The 19133-nt window shown below is 38.5% G+C and overlaps 1 protein-coding gene across 5 annotated transcripts in view; it reads right to left on the bottom strand.

Annotated features, from left to right (window-relative positions):
- Prp19 (pre-mRNA processing factor 19) overlaps nucleotides 1-19133 on the bottom strand; it is a 57106-nt gene that overhangs the window by 28836 nt on the left and 9137 nt on the right. For all 5 annotated transcript variants that reach the window (XM_070087006.1, XM_070087004.1, XM_070087007.1 and 2 more), the window contains exons 3-7: nucleotides 19125-19133; nucleotides 15859-15997; nucleotides 12310-12504; nucleotides 8509-8631; nucleotides 6110-6205 (exon numbers count right to left, since the gene is read on the bottom strand). The exon at nucleotides 19125-19133 is cut by the window's right edge and continues 133 nt beyond it. In XM_070087006.1, the coding sequence (XP_069943107.1) occupies nucleotides 6110-6205; nucleotides 8509-8631; nucleotides 12310-12504; nucleotides 15859-15997; nucleotides 19125-19133 (562 nt within the window). The remainder of the gene's footprint in view (nucleotides 1-6109; nucleotides 6206-8508; nucleotides 8632-12309; nucleotides 12505-15858; nucleotides 15998-19124) is intronic.

The raw sequence follows: 19133 nt of genomic DNA, 5'->3' as shown, positions 1-19133 counted from the left end.
ATTTCAATGCTCAATGCATATAATATGTACCAAATAAAGACTGGTAACAGACCACCGTATGGTGAATTTTGTTTGTCTGTTGTCAGACAACTCATAATGAAGTACCAGGCAACAACACCTGCAATACAACATGGTCCTCGAATTCATCACAATATACCCAGTAGTAGGTTGGTAGACAGCAACCACCCAGGGAAGTACTACCGTCCTGCCAGATGACTGTGAAACAAAAACCTGTAACTGTTTTGCATGATGGTAGGATTGCTGGTTTCTTTTTCTGTCTCATAAACACGCTAAGATAACAGGGATATCTTGCTACTCCTACTTACACTTTGGTCACACTTCACAGACACGCACATGCATATATATATATACATACATCTAGGTTTTTCTCTTTTTCTAAATAGCTCTTGTTCTTTTTTATTTCTTCTATTGTCCATGGGGAAGTGGAAAAGAATCTTTCCTCCGTAAGCCATGCGTGTCGTATGAGGCGACTAAGATGCCGGGAGCAATGGGCTAGTAACCCCTTCTCCTGTATACAATTACTAAAAAAGAGAAGAAGAAAAACTTTATAAAACTGGGTTGCTTAAATGTGCGTGGATGTAGTGCGGATGACAAGAAACAGATGATTGCTGATGTTATGAATGAAAAGAAGTTGGATGTCCTGGCCCTAAGCGAAACAAAGCTGAAGGGGGTAGGAGAGTTTCAGTGGGGGGAAATAAATGGGATTAAATCTGGAGTATCTGAGAGAGTTAGAGCAAAGGAAGGGGTAGCAGTAATGTTAAATGATCAGTTATGGAAGGAGAAAAGAGAATATGAATGTGTAAATTCAAGAATTATGTGGATTAAAGTAAAGGTTGGATGCGAGAAGTGGGTCATAATAAGCGTGTATGCACCTGGAGAAGAGAGGAATGCAGAGGAGAGAGAGAGATTTTGGGAGATGTTAAGTGAATGTATAGGAGCCTTTGAACCAAGTGAGAGAGTAATTGTGGTAGGGGACTTGAATGCTAAAGTAGGAGAAACTTTTAGAGAGGGTGTGGTAGGTAAGTTTGGGGTGCCAGGTGTAAATGATAATGGGAGCCCTTTGATTGAACTTTGTATAGAAAGGGGTTTAGTTATAGGTAATACATATTTTAAGAAAAAGAGGATAAATAAGTATACACGATATGATGTAGGGCGAAATGACAGTAGTTTGTTGGATTATGTATTGGTAGATAAAAGACTGTTGAGTAGACTTCAGGATGTACATGTTTATAGAGGGGCCACAGATATATCAGATCACTTTCTAGTTGTAGCTATACTGAGAGTAAAAGGTAGATGGGATACAAGGAGAATAGAAGCATCAGGGAAGAGAGAGGTGAAGGTTTATAAACTAAAAGAGGAGGCAGTTAGGGTAAGATATAAACAGCTATTGGAGGATAGATGGGCTAATGAGAGCATAGGCAATGGGGTCGAAGAGGTATGGGGTAGGTTTAAAAATGTAGTGTTAGAGTGTTCAGCAGAAGTTTGTGGTTACAGGAAAGTGGGTGCAGGAGGGAAGAGGAGCGATTGGTGGAATGATGATGTAAAGAGAGTAGTAAGGGAGAAAAAGTTAGCATATGAGAAGTTTTTACAAAGTAGAAGTGATGCAAGGAGGGAAGAGTATATGGAGAAAAAGAGAGAAGTTAAGAGAGTGGTGAAGCAATGTAAAAAGAGAGCAAATGAGAGAGTGGGTGAGATGTTATCAACAAATTTTGTTGAAAATAAGAAAAAGTTTTGGAGTGAGATTAACAAGTTAAGAAAGCCTAGAGAACAAATGGATTTGTCAGTTAAAAATAGGAGAGGAGAGTTATTAAATGGAGAGTTAGAGGTATTGGGAAGATGGAAGGAATATTTTGAGGAATTGTTAAATGTTGATGAAGATAGGGAAGCTGTGATTTCGTGTATAGGGCAAGGAGGAATAACATCTTGTAGGAGTGAGGAAGAGCCAGTTGTGAGTGTGGGGGAAGTTCGTGAGGCAGTAGGTAAAATGAAAGGGGGTAAGGCAGCCGGGATTGATGGGATAAAGATAGAAATGTTAAAAGCAGGTGGGGATATAGTTTTGGAGTGGTTGGTGCAATTATTTAATAAATGTATGGAAGAGGGTAAGGTACCTAGGGATTGGCAGAGAGCATGCATAGTTCCTTTGTATAAAGGCAAAGGGGATAAAAGAGAGTGCAAAAATTATAGGGGGATAAGTCTGTTGAGTGTACCTGGTAAAGTGTATGGTAGAGTTATAATTGAAAGAATTAAGAGTAAGACGGAGAATAGGATAGCAGATGAACAAGGAGGCTTTAGGAAAGGTAGGGGGTGTGTGGACCAGGTGTTTACAGTGAAACATATAAGTGAACAGTATTTAGATAAGGCTAAAGAGGTCTTTGTGGCATTTATGGATTTGGAAAAGGCGTATGACAGGGTGGATAGGGGGGCAATGTGGCAGATGTTGCAAGTGTATGGTGTAGGAGGTAGGTTACTGAAAGCAGTGAAGAGTTTTTACGAGGATAGTGAGGCTCAAGTTAGAGTATGTAGGAAAGAGGGAAATTTTTTCCCAGTAAAAGTAGGCCTTAGACAAGGATGTGTGATGTCACCGTGGTTGTTTAATATATTTATAGATGGGGTTGTAAGAGAAGTAAATGCGAGGGTTTTGGCAAGAGGCGTGGAGTTAAAAGATAAAGAATCACACACAAAGTGGGAGTTGTCACAGCTGCTCTTTGCTGATGACACTGTGCTCTTGGGAGATTCTGAAGAGAAGTTGCAGAGATTGGTGGATGAATTTGGTAGGGTGTGCAAAAGAAGAAAATTAAAGGTGAATACAGGAAAGAGTAAGGTTATGAGGATAACAAAAAGATTAGGTGATGAAAGATTGAATATCAGATTGGAGGGAGAGAGTATGGAGGAGGTGAACGTATTCAGATATTTGGGAGTGGACGTGTCAGCGGATGGGTCTATGAAAGATGAGGTGAATCATAGAATTGATGAGGGAAAAAGAGTGAGTGGTGCACTTAGGAGTCTGTGGAAACAAAGAACTTTGTCCTTGGAGGCAAAGAGGGGAATGTATGAGAGTATAGTTTTACCAACGCTCTTATATGGGTGTGAAGCGTGGGTGATGAATGTTGCAGCGAGGAGAAGGCTGGAGGCAGTGGAGATGTCATGTCTGAGGGCAATGTGTGGTGTGAATATAATGCAGAGAATTCGTAGTTTGGAAGTTAGGAGGAGGTGCGGGATTACCAAAACTGTTGTCCAGAGGGCTGAGGAAGGGTTGTTGAGGTGGTTCGGACATGTAGAGAGAATGGAGCGAAACAGAATGACTTCAAGAGTGTATCAGTCTGTAGTGGAAGGAAGGCGGGGTAGGGGTCGGCCTAGGAAGGGTTGGAGGGAGGGGGTAAAGGAGGTTTTGTGTGCGAGGGGCTTGGACTTCCAGCAGGCATGCGTGAGCGTGTTTGATAGGAGTGAATGGAGACAAATGGTTTTTAATACTTGACGTGCTGTTGGAGTGTGAGCAAAGTAACATTTATGAAGGGATTCAGGGAAACCGGCAGGCCGGACTTGAGTCCTGGAGATGGGAAGTACAGTGCCTGCACTCTGAAGGAGGGGTGTTAATGTTGCAGTTTAAAAACTGTAGTGTAAAGCACCCTTCTGGCAAGACAGTGATGGAGTGAATGATGGTGAAAGTTTTTCTTTTTCGGGCCACCCTGCCTTGGTGGGAATCGGCCGGTGTGATAATAATAAAAAAAAAAATACCCAAGCGTTTGAGGAAAGAAGGTGATCATTTCATAATACAGCTTCCTTCAACTCAAAAGAAATTTGCTCAGAAGAGATGCATTGTCTGTGCACAAACAAAACGACGGCAACAAAGACGCAAAGACACTCGGTTTATGTGTGAGGAATGTAAGGTGCCTCTGTGCATGGTGCCTTGTTTCAAGGAGTTCCACAAGCTCCAGCAGTTCTAAAACCATGTCCAGTGATTGTAAATATGTAAATATGTGATAGAACATTAGTATTATACAATATTTGTGCATGTTTATTGTAATAAACAACAGTGGTAAACAATAATATGATAATAACTTTAGTGCGGTTATTGTGTTCAATACAGTGAGTATATATATATCAATTATATACAGTATTGGTCTCTCAGGCCCCAAATGTTAGTAGGAATAGAAAAAAATTGGAAAAGAAAAGAAAAAACAACTAAAACAACAAAATAAAATAATACGCGTATGTGGAATTCGTCGATGTTGCCGCCACCACATCATTTTCTACAAACTTCTTGGCACTGTATCTCGGTAAGTACTGATCAGATTCTAATTTTTTTTGTTTTATTACCTTCACAAAAATATGCTCTTTAATTCTGTAAGAAAAAATAATTTTTTTTTTTTCAAAATTTCTTGGACACTGGTGCGTGACTTCAGATTTTGGCCTTGGACCCTGAAAGGGTTAAATACCATCCTAACAAACAAGTGTACAAAGTGTTAGACACTGAAAACAAGGAATAGTCTGAAAGACAATCATAATTTGCCATCAATAAATTGTAAGATGTAAGTATTGCTTTGTGCATTTAGTACACTATTGCTAATAAGCGATGATTTTTCATCTTCAACACACTATAAGACAGCTAATCTTTTTTTAATTACAGTTTCCTTTTTGTAGATCTATTTAGAAAAGTAAGCTCTTGCAAGCTGTAATAAAATGTGTTATACATACACACATAGGTTAGTTAAAAATGAAGGACCTGCCAAAGTTAAGAGGTTAAATATTACATTTTTGAACAGAATTATTCCAGAGTCAGAACATATATACTCAGGTACTACAGTGTTCTTTTCTTTCTCAGTGAAAGTAGGACTTAGATAGGGATGTGTGATGTCAGCACGGTTGTTTAACATAATTACAGAAGGGTTGCAAAAGAAACGAATGCTAGTGTGTTGGGAAGAGATGTGAGATTAAAAGATGTTGGACATGATACAAAGTGACAGGTATCACAGCTGCTCTTTGATGAAGACATATTTCTTTTGGGGGATTTCTGAAGACAAGTTGCAAAGGAGAGTTGATAAATTTGGGAAGGAATGCAAAAGAAGGAAATTACAAGTAAATATAAAAAAGAATGGTGATGAAGATAACAAAAAAGTTTAGGCAATGATAGACTGAATATCAAATTGGAGAGAGTATGGAAGAAACAGGTGTATTTAGATATTAGGGAGTGGACATGTGACCAGATGGGTCTATGAAAGACAAGGTGAACCATAAAACAGATGAGGAAAAAAAAAGTGGGTGTTGCATTGAGGCAACTATGAAAAGAAAGTTTATCTACAGAGTCAAAAATGGGAATGTAACGAGAGTATAGTGATACCTATACTTATATGACTGTAAGGCATGGGTTTTGAAAGCTGAAGTGAGGATGAGGCTAAAGGCAGCAGAGATGTAAAAGTTTTCTTTATCGGCCTTACTGTAATCAAACATTTTGCACTGCAGCCTCCTGAAATTTTAAACTTAGTTCATTGACCACCAGGGGTCTGCAGACCACAGGTTGAGAACCACTGGTATAGAGTTTAAAAGACGATGTGAGTTCATTAAGGGCATAATTTAGAAAGATGAAGAGGGATTGTTGAGGAGGTTTGGACTTGTAGAGAGGGTAGAGGGATAGGATGGTGAAGAGTTATAAATCTGAGGTGGAAGGTAGGAGGGGTAGTAAGCGGGTTAGTAAGAGCATGTTAGACATGAGTGACTGGAGAGAAGTGGTTTTTAATTGACGTGCTGTTGGAGGGTGTGAAAGGAAATATTTATGACAGGGGGCATGGAAATTGGTCAGCTGGATTTTCATCCTGGAGGTGGGAAGGGCAGTGCCAACACTCTGAAGGAAGGGTGGGGATGTTGCAGTTGGAGGATAATCTAAAATGAGATGTCAGTTCACTTCTGGTAATGAATGAATGATGGTTAATGTGTTTCCTTCTTTGGGTCACCCTGTCTTGGCAGACGACAGTCACTGAGGTAAAAAACAGTAGTACACATTAAAAAGATTCGACATCACATTGATATCTCCTGGATTCCTTTCCTGTTTACACTATACAATTAAAAACAACACTATTATATCATAACAGACCTGAGTATCTGGTGAGGCAGTTATAATGGTGTCCTCTGTTGGATGATACACCACACAAGTTACTTTCTTTGTGTGCCCTTTCAGGATGGCAACAACCTGCAAGATTAAGTACATAATGCATTTTATTCTATCTGTATAGTAGTGAGATATTAACTTAACCCTTAAACGGTCCAAACAGATCGACGTTCAAATTCGTAGTGCTACAAAAGTAGATCTACTTTTTTTTTACATATTTTCAAATATAACAAAAAAAATGTAGATAAAAGTTTTTTTACACGTTTTCACATGTAAAACAAAAAAAAAAAAAAGATTACATTTTTTACATACTTTCAGATGTTGAAAAAACGTATATATACGTTTGGACCATTTAAGGGTTAATGACGAGTATTCATGCACAGTTGCTCAGTTTTAAATGTGCATCAAAATACACAGTTTCATGAAATTTAAATACACATGATTAAAGGGTTACATATATATAACACTATTTCAGATTCCCAAGTTTTTAACACAACCGCCACTTCAATATACAGTAGACTGTCGTTTAACACGGTTTTGTATGGCACATTTTGGTTATAGCACAATTGAAGAATTGCTGCATATTTTTGTTTGACACTTCGTAAAATTAATTTAACACGGTTGTGGGAGGGGAAAAAATTTTGAGTGCGCGGTTGCCCACGGGGCGGGCTGGACTGGGCTGTGGGTTACACCACTGAGTCAACAGTAGAGACTTACCGCACTCCCCCGCCAGCATCAGCCATCTCAACCACCCTCCCAGCCTTCAGTTCGGTTCATACATGTGCTGGACGAACCCGTTCCAGTAGCTCGCTGTGTTTGTTTAGATACGTATTAATTGCCAGATCTTAAATCTGCCAAGCAATCATGGCACCCAGTAGGCATACAAGTGTTGATGAAAGTTGCAAGAAAAGGTTTAAGCATATATGTCTCAGAATTAACGAAGAAAATAGAGATGTTAGACAAGAGATAGCCTGTAGCCGGAATGAAGCGTCATTTTGTACAAAAAAAGAATGAGGTATACATGAGTTTGTGTGATTGTGTGATGACTGACTTACTGACTGACTTGACTGACTTACTGACTTGACTGACTGACTGATTTACTGACTTGACTGACTGACTGACTAACTTGACTGAATGACTTGAATGACTTACTGAATGACTTAAAGTTAGACTTTTTCATTGAAGAGGACCCTGAAATGGTGTCTAGAGCAGCTGATGCCTTACAATCAATTGTATAATATACTGTAAGGAAAAACAGAACAGAAATCCCTTACAGAATTTATGCACACTCCAGTACAACCATCAACTTCAGTACCAGTACCTCTATCATCCACCTCAGCCCAGTAGGGCCACAGCATAACTCTCCTCACTCTTCACAATCATCCACAAACACCAGCACCCACAATTTAAGGTAAGAAATACTCTTATTTATGTTGCATTTGTAATCTTATGCAGTAAAAACAACATAATACATCACGACAATGAACTACAATTACTTATTCACTTTTATTTTTGTAAGATCTGTTGGCCTAAAAAAAAGCTGTTTGCCTTTTTTTGGACTCCCAGGAACATAACCCTATTTTTCTCCCCAAGTTCTTCAGTTTGTCTAGCACAGTTTTGACTAACAGCATTTTCAGGAACATAACTACCATGTTAAACGACGGTCTACTGTATTACCAATCCTCGGGATTGCAGGCAACGTCCTTCCCACTTAAAGAACTCAAGATTAGCTAACTGGTTTTCCCTCTGGTTTAACAAACTCAACCATGACTGCTGGATTCTCAAGCCCTTAAAACCTTCATGTCAATATATTTCAAGCAGTATGTAGGTACTGTGTTCTCAAAGTAACCACAACAATATTTTTTTTTTTTCAACAAGTCGGCCGTCTCCCACCGAGGCAGGGTGACCCCAAAAAAAGAAAGAAAATCCCCAAAAAAGAAAATACTTTCATCATCATTCAACACTTTCACCACACTCGCACATTATCACTAAACAAGAATTACTGTTTTACACAATTTCATTTACAATAACAGCAAAAAGCGAAGAAAACCACATTACCTTATTTTTAAGATAACAAGAATACCGTGTCTCACTTGAGTTACGACTGTAAATCAATGCTTCATCCTTATGAGAAATTTTACAATGGATTTGAAAATTAACAGTATGCGTAACTATGTTCATCATGCTATGCACTTACATTCAGTATAAAAGCAAGTGATCATCTTCTGAGGTTTCAGTTTCTAGTCAATCAACTGTTGCAAGTGAACAATCACATTTAGCTAAGGTTGCTTTGATAACTGAATCATGGATTGAAAATTCTGGAGGTGGTATATCTTATTACTAGTACTGCCAAACAAATGAAGTTAATAAACAGTTATTCCAACCTGTTCAGTGTCCTTGTTGAAAACAGTAGCATTCTTATCACTACCACCGGTGACTATCTTGCTTGTGTCTTTCTGATGCACATCCACAGCAAGGATGCCAGGTACTGATGCACTGTGCAAACCCTGAAAAAAAAAATCAACAAGTCAGCTGTCTCCCACCGAGGCAGGGTGACCCAAAAAGAAATAAAATCCCCAAAATGAAAATACTTTCATCATTATTCAACGCTTTCACCTCACTCGCACATAATCACTGTCTTTGCAGAGGCGCCCAGATACAACAGTTTAGAAGCATATATAAAGATATATAACATACCCCTCCAAACTGCCAATATCCCAAACCCCTCCTTTAAAGTGCAGTCATTGTACTTCCCATTTCCAGGACTCTAAGTCCGGCTATATAAAAATAACCTGTTTCCCTGAATCCCTTCACTAAATATTACCCTGCTCACTCTCCAACAAATCATGAGGTCCCAAAAACCATTCGTCTCCATTCACTCCTATCTAACAAGCTCACACATGCTTGCTGGAAGTCCAAGCCCCTCGCCCACAAAACCTCCTTTACCCCCTCTCTCCAACCTTTTCAAGGATGACCCTTACCCTGCCTTCCTTCCCCAACAGATTTATACGTTTTCCAAGTCATTCTACTTTGATCCATTCTCGCTAAATGACCAAACCACCTCAACAACCCCTTTTCAGTCCTCTGACTAATACTTTTAGTAACTTCACACCTCCTCCTAATTTCCACACTCCGAATTTTCTGCATAATATTTACACCACACATTGCCCTTAGACAGGACATCGCCACTGCCTCAAGCCGCCTCCTCACTGCAGCATTTGCAACCCAAGCTTCACACCCATATAAGTGTTGGTACCACTATCGTACATTCCTTCTTTGCCTCAATGAATAACGTTTTTTTGTCTCCACAGACACCTCAACGCACCACTCACCTTTTTTTCTTCATCAATTCTATGGTTAACCTCATCCTTCATAAACCCATCTGCTGACAAGTCAACTCCCAAATATCTGAAAACATTCACTTCTTCCATAATCCCTCTCTCCAATGTGATATCCATTTTTTCTTTATCTAAATCATTTGATACCCTCATCACCTTACTCTTATCTATGTTCACTTTCAACTTTCTACCTTTACACACACTCCCAAACTCATCCACTAACCTTTGCAACTTTTCTTTAGAATCTCCCATAAGCACAGTATCATCAGCAAAAAGTAACTGTGTCAACTCCCATTCTGTATTTGAGTCTCCATAATTTAATTTCACCCCTCTCCCCAACACCCTAGCATTTACTTCTTTTACAACCCCATCTATAAATATATTAAACAACCATGGTGATATTACACATCCCTGTCTAAGACCTACTTTTACTGGGGAGTAATCTCCCTCTCTCCTACAGACCCTAACCTGAGCCTCACTATCCTCATAAAAAATCTTTACAGTATTTAATAACTTACTACCTATTCCATATACTACTTGCAACATCTGCCACATTGCTTTTTTATTTTAGAATTAGCAGACCAACTTCTTAACTTTTTTATTATAATAATTTTGTTTTTTCCAACAAACTGACCATATCCCACCAAGGCAGCATGGCCCAAAAAGAAAAACAAAAGTTTCCCTTTTTAAATTTAGTACATAATATTTACAGGAGAAGGGGGTTACTAGCCCCTTGCTCCAGGCATTTTAGTTGCCTCTTATGACATGCATGGCATACGGAGGAAGAATTCTGCTCCACTTCCCTAATGAGTGTAAACATCATATATACATGTATTATATTTCTAAAACATATGAAATGCATTCATGTAATAGTCTATTTTAGCTACAGCAGCAGGGGAAGCTCGAGGTCTTATATCTTGGAAGCCATTCCATTGTACAAATGTAATAAGTGCTTTTTGTTAATGTAGCTTCAGCTACAAAATATCTTTTCAGATTTAATAACTAAAGTTGGCCATTTTTGTTATTACATTGCCAATGAATTGTTAATATAATTAACTAACCCAATTTCAAAAACTGTTAGATGAAGACTTGCCCAAAATAGTGAGTGGAATATAGGCTTTTTAAAAGAACTCTAGTATATAAGAGATAACATAACTATATATTATAAAATAAAAATATTATTACTTAGTGGAAAGTAGAGAAGAATTCTTCCTCTGTAAGCCATGCTTGTCATAAGAGCTGACTAACATGCCGGGAGCAAGGGGCTAGTAACCCCTTTTCCTGTATACATTACTTGGGTTAAAAAGAGAGACTTTCGCTTTACTTTTTGGGCCACCCTGCTTTGGTGGGATACAGCCAGTTTGTTGAAAGAAGAAGAAGAAAAAGAAAAAACCTTATATTTTCTTTTCAGGTCACCGTGCTTTAGTGAGAGATGGCCAGTGCATTAAAAACAATTATTTTGAACATTTGTCAAGTAATAGTATTTTCTTGGTTTTAGAGTCCTGTTTTCTTAGTATGCTGCCTGGCTTCATGCAGAACATGACCTCAAAACACTAGTTGCTAATCACTTATGTAATCCATTTATTTTGCTTTGCATCATAAATAACAAGCAATATTTTGACAGACTTGAGGGGTCTTGGGTTTTAATTAGGCTAGCTACATTTGGAACAGGTCAACACAGTAACCATCAATCTGAATTCTTTCAGACTACCCATGAATGTCTCACGGTTAGAAAGTATATTAATCTATTATGAATAAATAATTCTGGACAGGACACTAATTTGCATATGCCTATTTGCCAGAAAGGTTAATATGATGAATACATTCGTTTCTTAAATTGCTGCGGTCAACCATGGGAATATTGTATGAAATTTTGGATATTTTTCTCAGTAAAAGGCACATTATCATTACTTTTTGCTAGCAGGTCCATTTACAGTTTATTTTTATAGCCTTCAAATAATCACTTTCCAAATAAAGCATAAATCTTTCTTTATTTAAACTAAAATTATGGATAGCATCTATCCATTTATCTATTTCCCAATTTCCCAGATGAATCTTTCTCCTGAATTAATAGTAAAAAGTTTTCTGTTCAAAATTTTACTAGATGGCCAAGTAATGGATGTGCAGGTTAAAGTGTGTGGACATACATCAAGAGTTATGGAAATTTTCACAGGTTTTATACATTATCTTGCTTACCTGAGGAATCAGGATGCACAGCAAGAGTAACATTACTGTGCTATCCTCATAAGCATTAGCATAAGCCCAAAAATGGGAGTAAAATTCCAGTTTAAAATTACAATTTTAGCCCTATGCACATGAAGAGAAATGGTATACAATACTGATGCACATACAGCCTACAGGAACAACCAAAGACTCATCAGTAACATGATCAGAGAGAAGTATGAGCGAGTGATGTGTGTTAGGAAAACTCAAGCACCAGCAAGTGTGTTATTCCCTCACTGATTATTTAGTGTCTGATGTTCAAAATAAATACTAATACTAGGTAGCCATTTTAGCAATTTAGTGATTTCTAATCATAGGCAGTCACTTTATAAGAAATAAATTGCATTTCTTGTCAAAGATAAAAAAATATTATCCTTATATCCTTGGTTTTTTTACTCCTTATAAAAATGCATCTTCAGTACCTATTTTCCTATCTGTTATTCTCATACTACATCTTAATTTATGCCTACTAAACTGTCAGGAGCATCTATTTCTAATAACACAAGTCCAGAATAACTACTGCATTAATTAAAATTCATGAAGTCTACTTAAAAATCTATGAAACTTAGTTCAGAGCATTTAAAACCTTCAAAGGTTATTGGAAGGATAGTATTTATTACTTACAGGGTGAGACGCAAGGGTGGTGAAACCCCTTATCTGTTCTGCTGGAGTGAGTCCCTCAGGAACTGTGCGACCACGTCGTTTACGTTCCTGTGTCAACACTGTAGCAGTGTCCTGCAGGCGGGCCACCACTTCCTCTGTCAGCCCTGCACCTTCACTTGGTACATCTGCTGCACCACCAGCTTCAGCTGTAGCAGCCTGTCAGTTAACCACAAAATTGCTTTTTAATGTACATAGTCAAATTGCAAGAATGGGTCAAGTGTATAATGGTGGCAACACTCTTATATGAGTGTGGAGCATGGATTGTGAATGTTGCAGCAAGGAGGAGGCTGGAGGCAATGGAGATGTCGTATCTGAGGGCAATGTGTGGCGTAAATATTATACAGAGAATTCGTAGTGTGGGGATTAGGAAAAGATGCTGAGTTACTAAAGGTATTATCCAGAGGGTTGAGGAGGAATTGTTGAGGTGGTTTGGCCATTCCGAGAGGAAAGAGAAAAATGAGATGACTTGGAGGGTGCATAAATTTATAGTAGAGGGAAGGTGGGGTGGGGGGTCATCCTAGGAAAGGATGGAGAGAGAGGGTAAAAGAGGCTTTATGTGCAAGGGGCTTAGACATACAGTAGGCATGTGTGAGTATGTTAGAAGTGTGTGGAGATAAATGAATTTTGGGAGATGATGAGCTGTTGGAGTGAGCAAGGTAATATTCCGTGAAGGGATCGAGGATAACCAGTCAGTGATTATGTATGAGTGATGGTGAAAGTGTTGAATGATGATGAAAGTTTTTTCTTTCTTTTTGGGTTTTTCTATTTTCTGGGTCACCCTGACTTGGTGGGAAACGGCTGATGTGTTGAAAAAAAATAAATAAAAAAAATTTGCTGTACAATATTTATCTTCAGCATTTGCTTATTGGTCTATTCCTAACTATCTTCTTCCATTTTATAACTTGTTTAACCCTTTCACTGTCAAGACCCCTGCTCACAAACTTGCTATCAGTGTCGAAGAATTAAAAAAAAAAAAAAAAAACTATGAAATGATAGAGAAACTTTTCCCGGTGGTAATGACACCAAAAGTACGAAAGCTGATGGAAAACTTACGGAATTACGCTCTCGCAAAGTTAGCAGTCTCAGCGATATATACGCATCAGCGATTTCACCCACTTTGAGTCTTATTTTCAGCCAATTCCATTGTCCCAGTTGACCAAACTCATAGCTATTTCGCTAGAGAACTCCATTTGTTCTATTGACTGAGTACAAGAAACTGCCCATTTACTGATTTCAACTACCCAATAAAGTGGTCAGAAATTGGCAATTTTGCCAATTTCACACAAATTTCAAAAGATGCCAATTTCAAAATAGGGTCCAGAATAAACAATGCAGACATTATTGGCACTAAAATAAAATTTTCTCTGTTTATTAGCCATGTCTCTAGGCCCCTCATATTACTCTTGTTTTCCATTTTGAATTTTTATTCACACAAAAAATAGAAGATTTACTGTTATGCAGACTACTCTCAGTAGTAGTAACCAGTTACCAGTCTCAGTAGTAGTAACCAGTTACCAGTAACCTGTCCGTTGACTCAACGACCAACCGTCTTGAGTCACGGTCTTTCATATTGTGCTGAGCTGACACTATTTCAAAAGACCCACTACGGGGTACTGGCCAGCCGGCTAGTCAGTATTACGAGTGTGAGCAAGGAGATAGGTAACGGCTGCGGGCTCTGTCCACATAACAGCATTTATCATGTGGGAGTTCGATACGTGGATTAGGGTAGAAATACTCACGTAGGCTGTTATTACGTATAATTACTGTTATGTGGACAGAGCCCGCAGCCGTTACCTATCTCCTTGCTCACACTCGTAATACTGACTAGCCGGCTGGCCAGTACCCCGTAGTGGGTCTTTTGAAATAGTGTCAGCTCAGCACAATATGAAAGACCGTGACTCAAGACGGTTGGTCGTTGAGTCAACGGACAGGTTACTGGTAACTGGTTACTACTACTGAGACTGGTAACTGGTTACTACTACTGAGACTACTACATTATTACAATAATTGTATAAATAATGTCAACCCATTCGTGACTGTGTATCAAACTGGCCAGTTGGACACACATTGAAAGGTGACGTCATTTGTTTACTCTTGAACATCGGCAAAAATCGAACATTTCTGCTACTTAGAGCTCAATTTCAAGTTACTTTTCATTATGAAACCAATCAAAATCATCTCTATTTCTGTAATATATCTTCCATTCTATCAAATGAGACCAAGATAACGAGAATACAGCCATAAATACCCTACAAAAATACACCTCAAAGTCGGCGTTTTAAACCAAAAACACGGTCAGTTTTTTTTTTCTCATTATGCACTACTTACTGCAGGATTTTTTTATACTGCACACACTGACCACGCAGACCCATTCTCTCAAATGTAGATCTACCAGCTTTCTCCCGCAAGATTTGATACAGCTAGAATTTTGGCATATTAATGCGTTACTGACACTGGCTTGTAAGCCGTACCTATACATCACCAACAGTGAAAGGGTTAAGAAAAAGATATATATATTCATAAATCACAACTTTCACTTGCATAGTCATCCAAAATAGCTCTAAATTAGCATAACATGCTTCTGTATAGCGATAAGAAGATAAGATAAGATAAGATTTCGTTCAGATTTTTAACCCCGGAGGGTTAGCCACCCAGGATAACCCAAGAAAGTCAGTGCGTCATCGAGGACTGTCCAACTTATTTCCATTGGGGTCCTTAATCTTGTCCCCCAGGATGCGACCCACACCAGTCGACTAACACCCAGGTACCTATTTGCTGCTAGGTGAACAGGACAACAGGTGTAAGGAAACGTGTCGAATGTTTCCACCCGCCGGGAATCGAACCCGGGCCCTCCGTGTGTGAAGCGGGAGCTCGGGTTCGATTCCCGGCGGGTGGAAACATTTCAACACGTTTCCTTACACCTGTTGTCCTGTTCACCTAGCAGCAAATAGGTACCTGGGTGTTAGTCGACTGGTGTGGGTCGCATCCTGGGGGACAAGATTAAGGACCCCAATGGAAATAAGTTAGACAGTCCTTGATGACGCACTGACTTTCTTGGGTTATCCTGGGTGGCTAACCCTCCGGGGTTAAAAATCCGAATGAAATCTTATCTTATCTTATCTTTATCTTATATTTATCTTCAGCATTTGCTTATTGGTCTATTCCTAACTATCTTCTTCCATTTTATAACTTGTTTAACCCTTTCACTGTCAAGACCCCTGCTCACAAACTTGCTATCAGTGTCGAAGAATTAAAAAAAAAAAAAAAAACTATGAAATGATAGAGAAACTTTTCCCGGTGGTAATGACACCAAAATAATAATAATATTAGTTTTAATTAAAATGAAAAGTGTGATTTTAGCACTGATATCACTTAAATTTTTCATTTGTAAATTTAAGTATGCTTATAAAATTAGTAATTTGGTGAAATTCTAAAATAATTCTTTCATACAAATAAAAACAACATACTTAAAATGGCAGGCATTAATAAATCAGGAAGGCATTAACTTACAATTGTAGGTCCAGCAGGGGCAGCTGGTGCAATACCAGCCTGGGGTTTGAGTGTTGCCAAGGCCTCACGAGCGGCAGTTACTTCCTTGTTAAGACGAGCGATCACACGGGTAGCAGCATCGTGCTGATACAGAGCATGACTAAGGAATGTAATAAATTTTATTACAAATTTGAGACCTAATTTAAATGAGGTTTACTAAACAAGCTTCCTCAAAAAAAAAAGCCTGTAGTTACAGATTGTCCAATTGTAGCAAAGAACTCAATGTAACATGTAAAATATGAGGATACAATTAATTTCAAGACAAACATAAATTTACATTTCCTGATTTTTTTTTAACACTCCAGCCATCTCCCACCGAGATGGGGTTCCCTACAAAAAAGAAAACGCATTCACTGTTACTCATTTAATTACAGTTCTGCAAGAAGGGCACGAACATCACAGTTCAGATGACCCTCTAATCCACAGTCCCACCAGGATTCATGTCTGGCTAAGTGGTTTCCCTAAATCCTTTCATAAAGGCTTCCTTGCCCACACTTCAACAACATGCCAAATCATACAAACTACTTCCCTCCAATCTCTCCTAATATGCTCACATAAATCTTTCCTAACATGCTCACTCAAAACCTCTTTACCCATTCCCTCCAGCCTTTCCTAGTGACCCGTTCCCTCCTACCCTCCTCCCCAGATTTATACATCCTCCTAGTTATCCTATTTTTCTCCATCCCCTCTAAATATCCAAAACCACTTCAACAACCCTTCCTCAGCCTTCTGAATAATACATTTTGTAATTCCACACCTCCTACTCTCCAAACTCAAGAATTTTTTGCATAATATTCATACCACACGTTACCCCTAAACACGACATTTATACTGCCTTCAGCTTCTTCCTCACTGCAACATTCAAAACCCATGCTTCACACCCATATAACAGTGTTGGCACCACAATACTTATAGTATTTTTTTACTGGCAAAACATATCTAAAATATTCACCTTTCTGGACTGATTTTTTTAATAAAAACATGAAAGCCAAAAATACACGTCTTTATAGGAAAGAGGTCAAGAGTGTTTTTTAACAATATGGGATAAAACATGTAAAAATGGATGAGGAAAGAATAGTAAGGAACATATAAATGAAACTAGTACAGTCCCTCCTCACTTAACAACGTACTCGTTTACTGACGCCTTGGACTTACGACAGGCTCTCTGACCAGTATTTATACCTAAATAATGTATATAAGAGCTGATTTCCTCTATTCTGTTTATTTCAATATACAGTACACTACTGTATAAACATTTAAAAATATACCAGAAATGTTATAAATGGTGCAAAGGTGACATTAAAACAATATCAAAGATGGATGACACAAACCCACTATCATTATAGTATCCTCCTCACTTAGCGACGAATTCGTTGAATGACGTAGTCTTAGGAACGGAACTCCGTCGTTAAGTGAGGAGAGGCTGTAATTATCTATTTACAATCACCTATTGGCAGTTACAGGAGTAGAGCTATGCTCATAGTGTTCTATCTTCAATAACTTGTTCATCTTATAATTTAAAAAAAAATTCAATCGTTAAAGCACTTTTTACTGTACATCCTCTTGTAATTCATTCCACTGATCTACCATAACTCTGTATTTTTTTAACACACTGGCTGTCTCCCACCGAGTCAGGGGTGACCCGAAAAAGAAGAAATGAGTTTTTCTTTTTTTTACCCTTTATTAATTTATAAAGAAGGGGTTACTAGCCCCTTACTATCATCATTTCAGTTGCCTTTTACGATAAGCATGGCTTATGGAGGAAGGATTCTTCTCCACATTCCCATAGAGTACCACTCTGTATGTGAAGAAAAAATTCCTAGCGCATATATACCTTTACCCCCATTTTCCTCTCAGTTTAAAACTGATTCCTCATTATCCCTGATGCAGATAATAAAAAATCTGACTGCTCATGTCATGATGTTATGTCTCCTCTTTTCCACCTACTGGCCAGCATGAGCATCATTATGGCTTTCAGCCTCTCATCACAGTGCATATTAAAATAAATTACAATTAAGGAAACATGAGACAAACATGATTATTATAAAATAACCTTGAGAATTGATCTTCAGGCCTCTTTAGTGAGAAACACCTGTGCAACCATTCAACAATGTTGAGTGTGCAGGAGGCACAGGGTAGAAAGGACAACCACAGAACAAGAAGTGCACGTGTAGTCAGTGAGCTGATGAAAGAAAGGTGTTTAAAAATTAATTACTTTGAGAATGAATTTTAACACATTGGCCATTTCCCACCACAGCAGGGTGACCCAAAAAATGAAGAAACACTTTCATCATCACTCACCTCATCACTGTTGCCAAAGGTGTGCAGATACTATAGCTCAAAAACTGCAACATATCTCCACCCCTCCTTCAGAGTGCAGGGACTGTACTTACCACTTCCAGGACTCAAGTCTGGCTAACCGATTTCCCTGAATCCCTTCATAAATGTTACCTTGCTCCCACTCCAACAGCACATCAAGTCATAAAAGCCATTTGCCTCTACTTGCTCCCATCTAACACACTTATGCATGCTAGCTGGTAGTCTAAGCCCCTCGCACACAAAACCTCCTTTACCTCCCTCTTTCCAATGATTATTAAAACATAAGAAGCACTGCAACAGGCCTACTGGCCCATGCTAAGAAGGCCCAAGTCACACTCACTTAAGAAGGAAGCACTGCTGCAGGCCCACTGGCCCAAGCTAAACAGGTCCAACTCACCCACCCACACCCACTCATGTACCTGTCTAACCTAGTTTTAAAGCTACTCAAGGTTTTTGCCTCAGTGACTCTACTCGGGAGCTTGCTCCACTCATCCACAACACTATTACCAAATCAATGCTTTCCTACATCCTTAATAAATCCAAATTTTTCCAACTTGAACCCACTGTTGCGAGATCTGTCTTGGTTCGATATTTTTAACTCATTATTTACATTCCTTTACTTATTTCTGTCTTCTATTTACAGTATACACTTCCATCATATGCCCCCAATTCTATGCCTGTCCAAAGAGTGCAGATGAAATATTGGCATTGATCTCAAAAAGTAAATTATTTAGGTGCACACAGAAAACATGATGAAGTCCTTTAGTATTGTGGAAGAATATCTTTGTATCAACATATAATAACACTGACATTAGGAGACTGATGCACAATGTTCTACCTTACTTCTAACAAGAAAAAATGTAGACAACAGAATGGCAGATATAACTATGAACATAGAAAGATTTCACCTTAGTTCT

This window comes from Cherax quadricarinatus, chromosome 20, assembly GCF_038502225.1.
Source record: "Cherax quadricarinatus isolate ZL_2023a chromosome 20, ASM3850222v1, whole genome shotgun sequence".
Classification (NCBI taxonomy): Eukaryota; Metazoa; Arthropoda; class Malacostraca; order Decapoda; family Parastacidae; genus Cherax; species Cherax quadricarinatus.
This window is presented reverse-complemented; position numbering and strand designations above follow the sequence as displayed.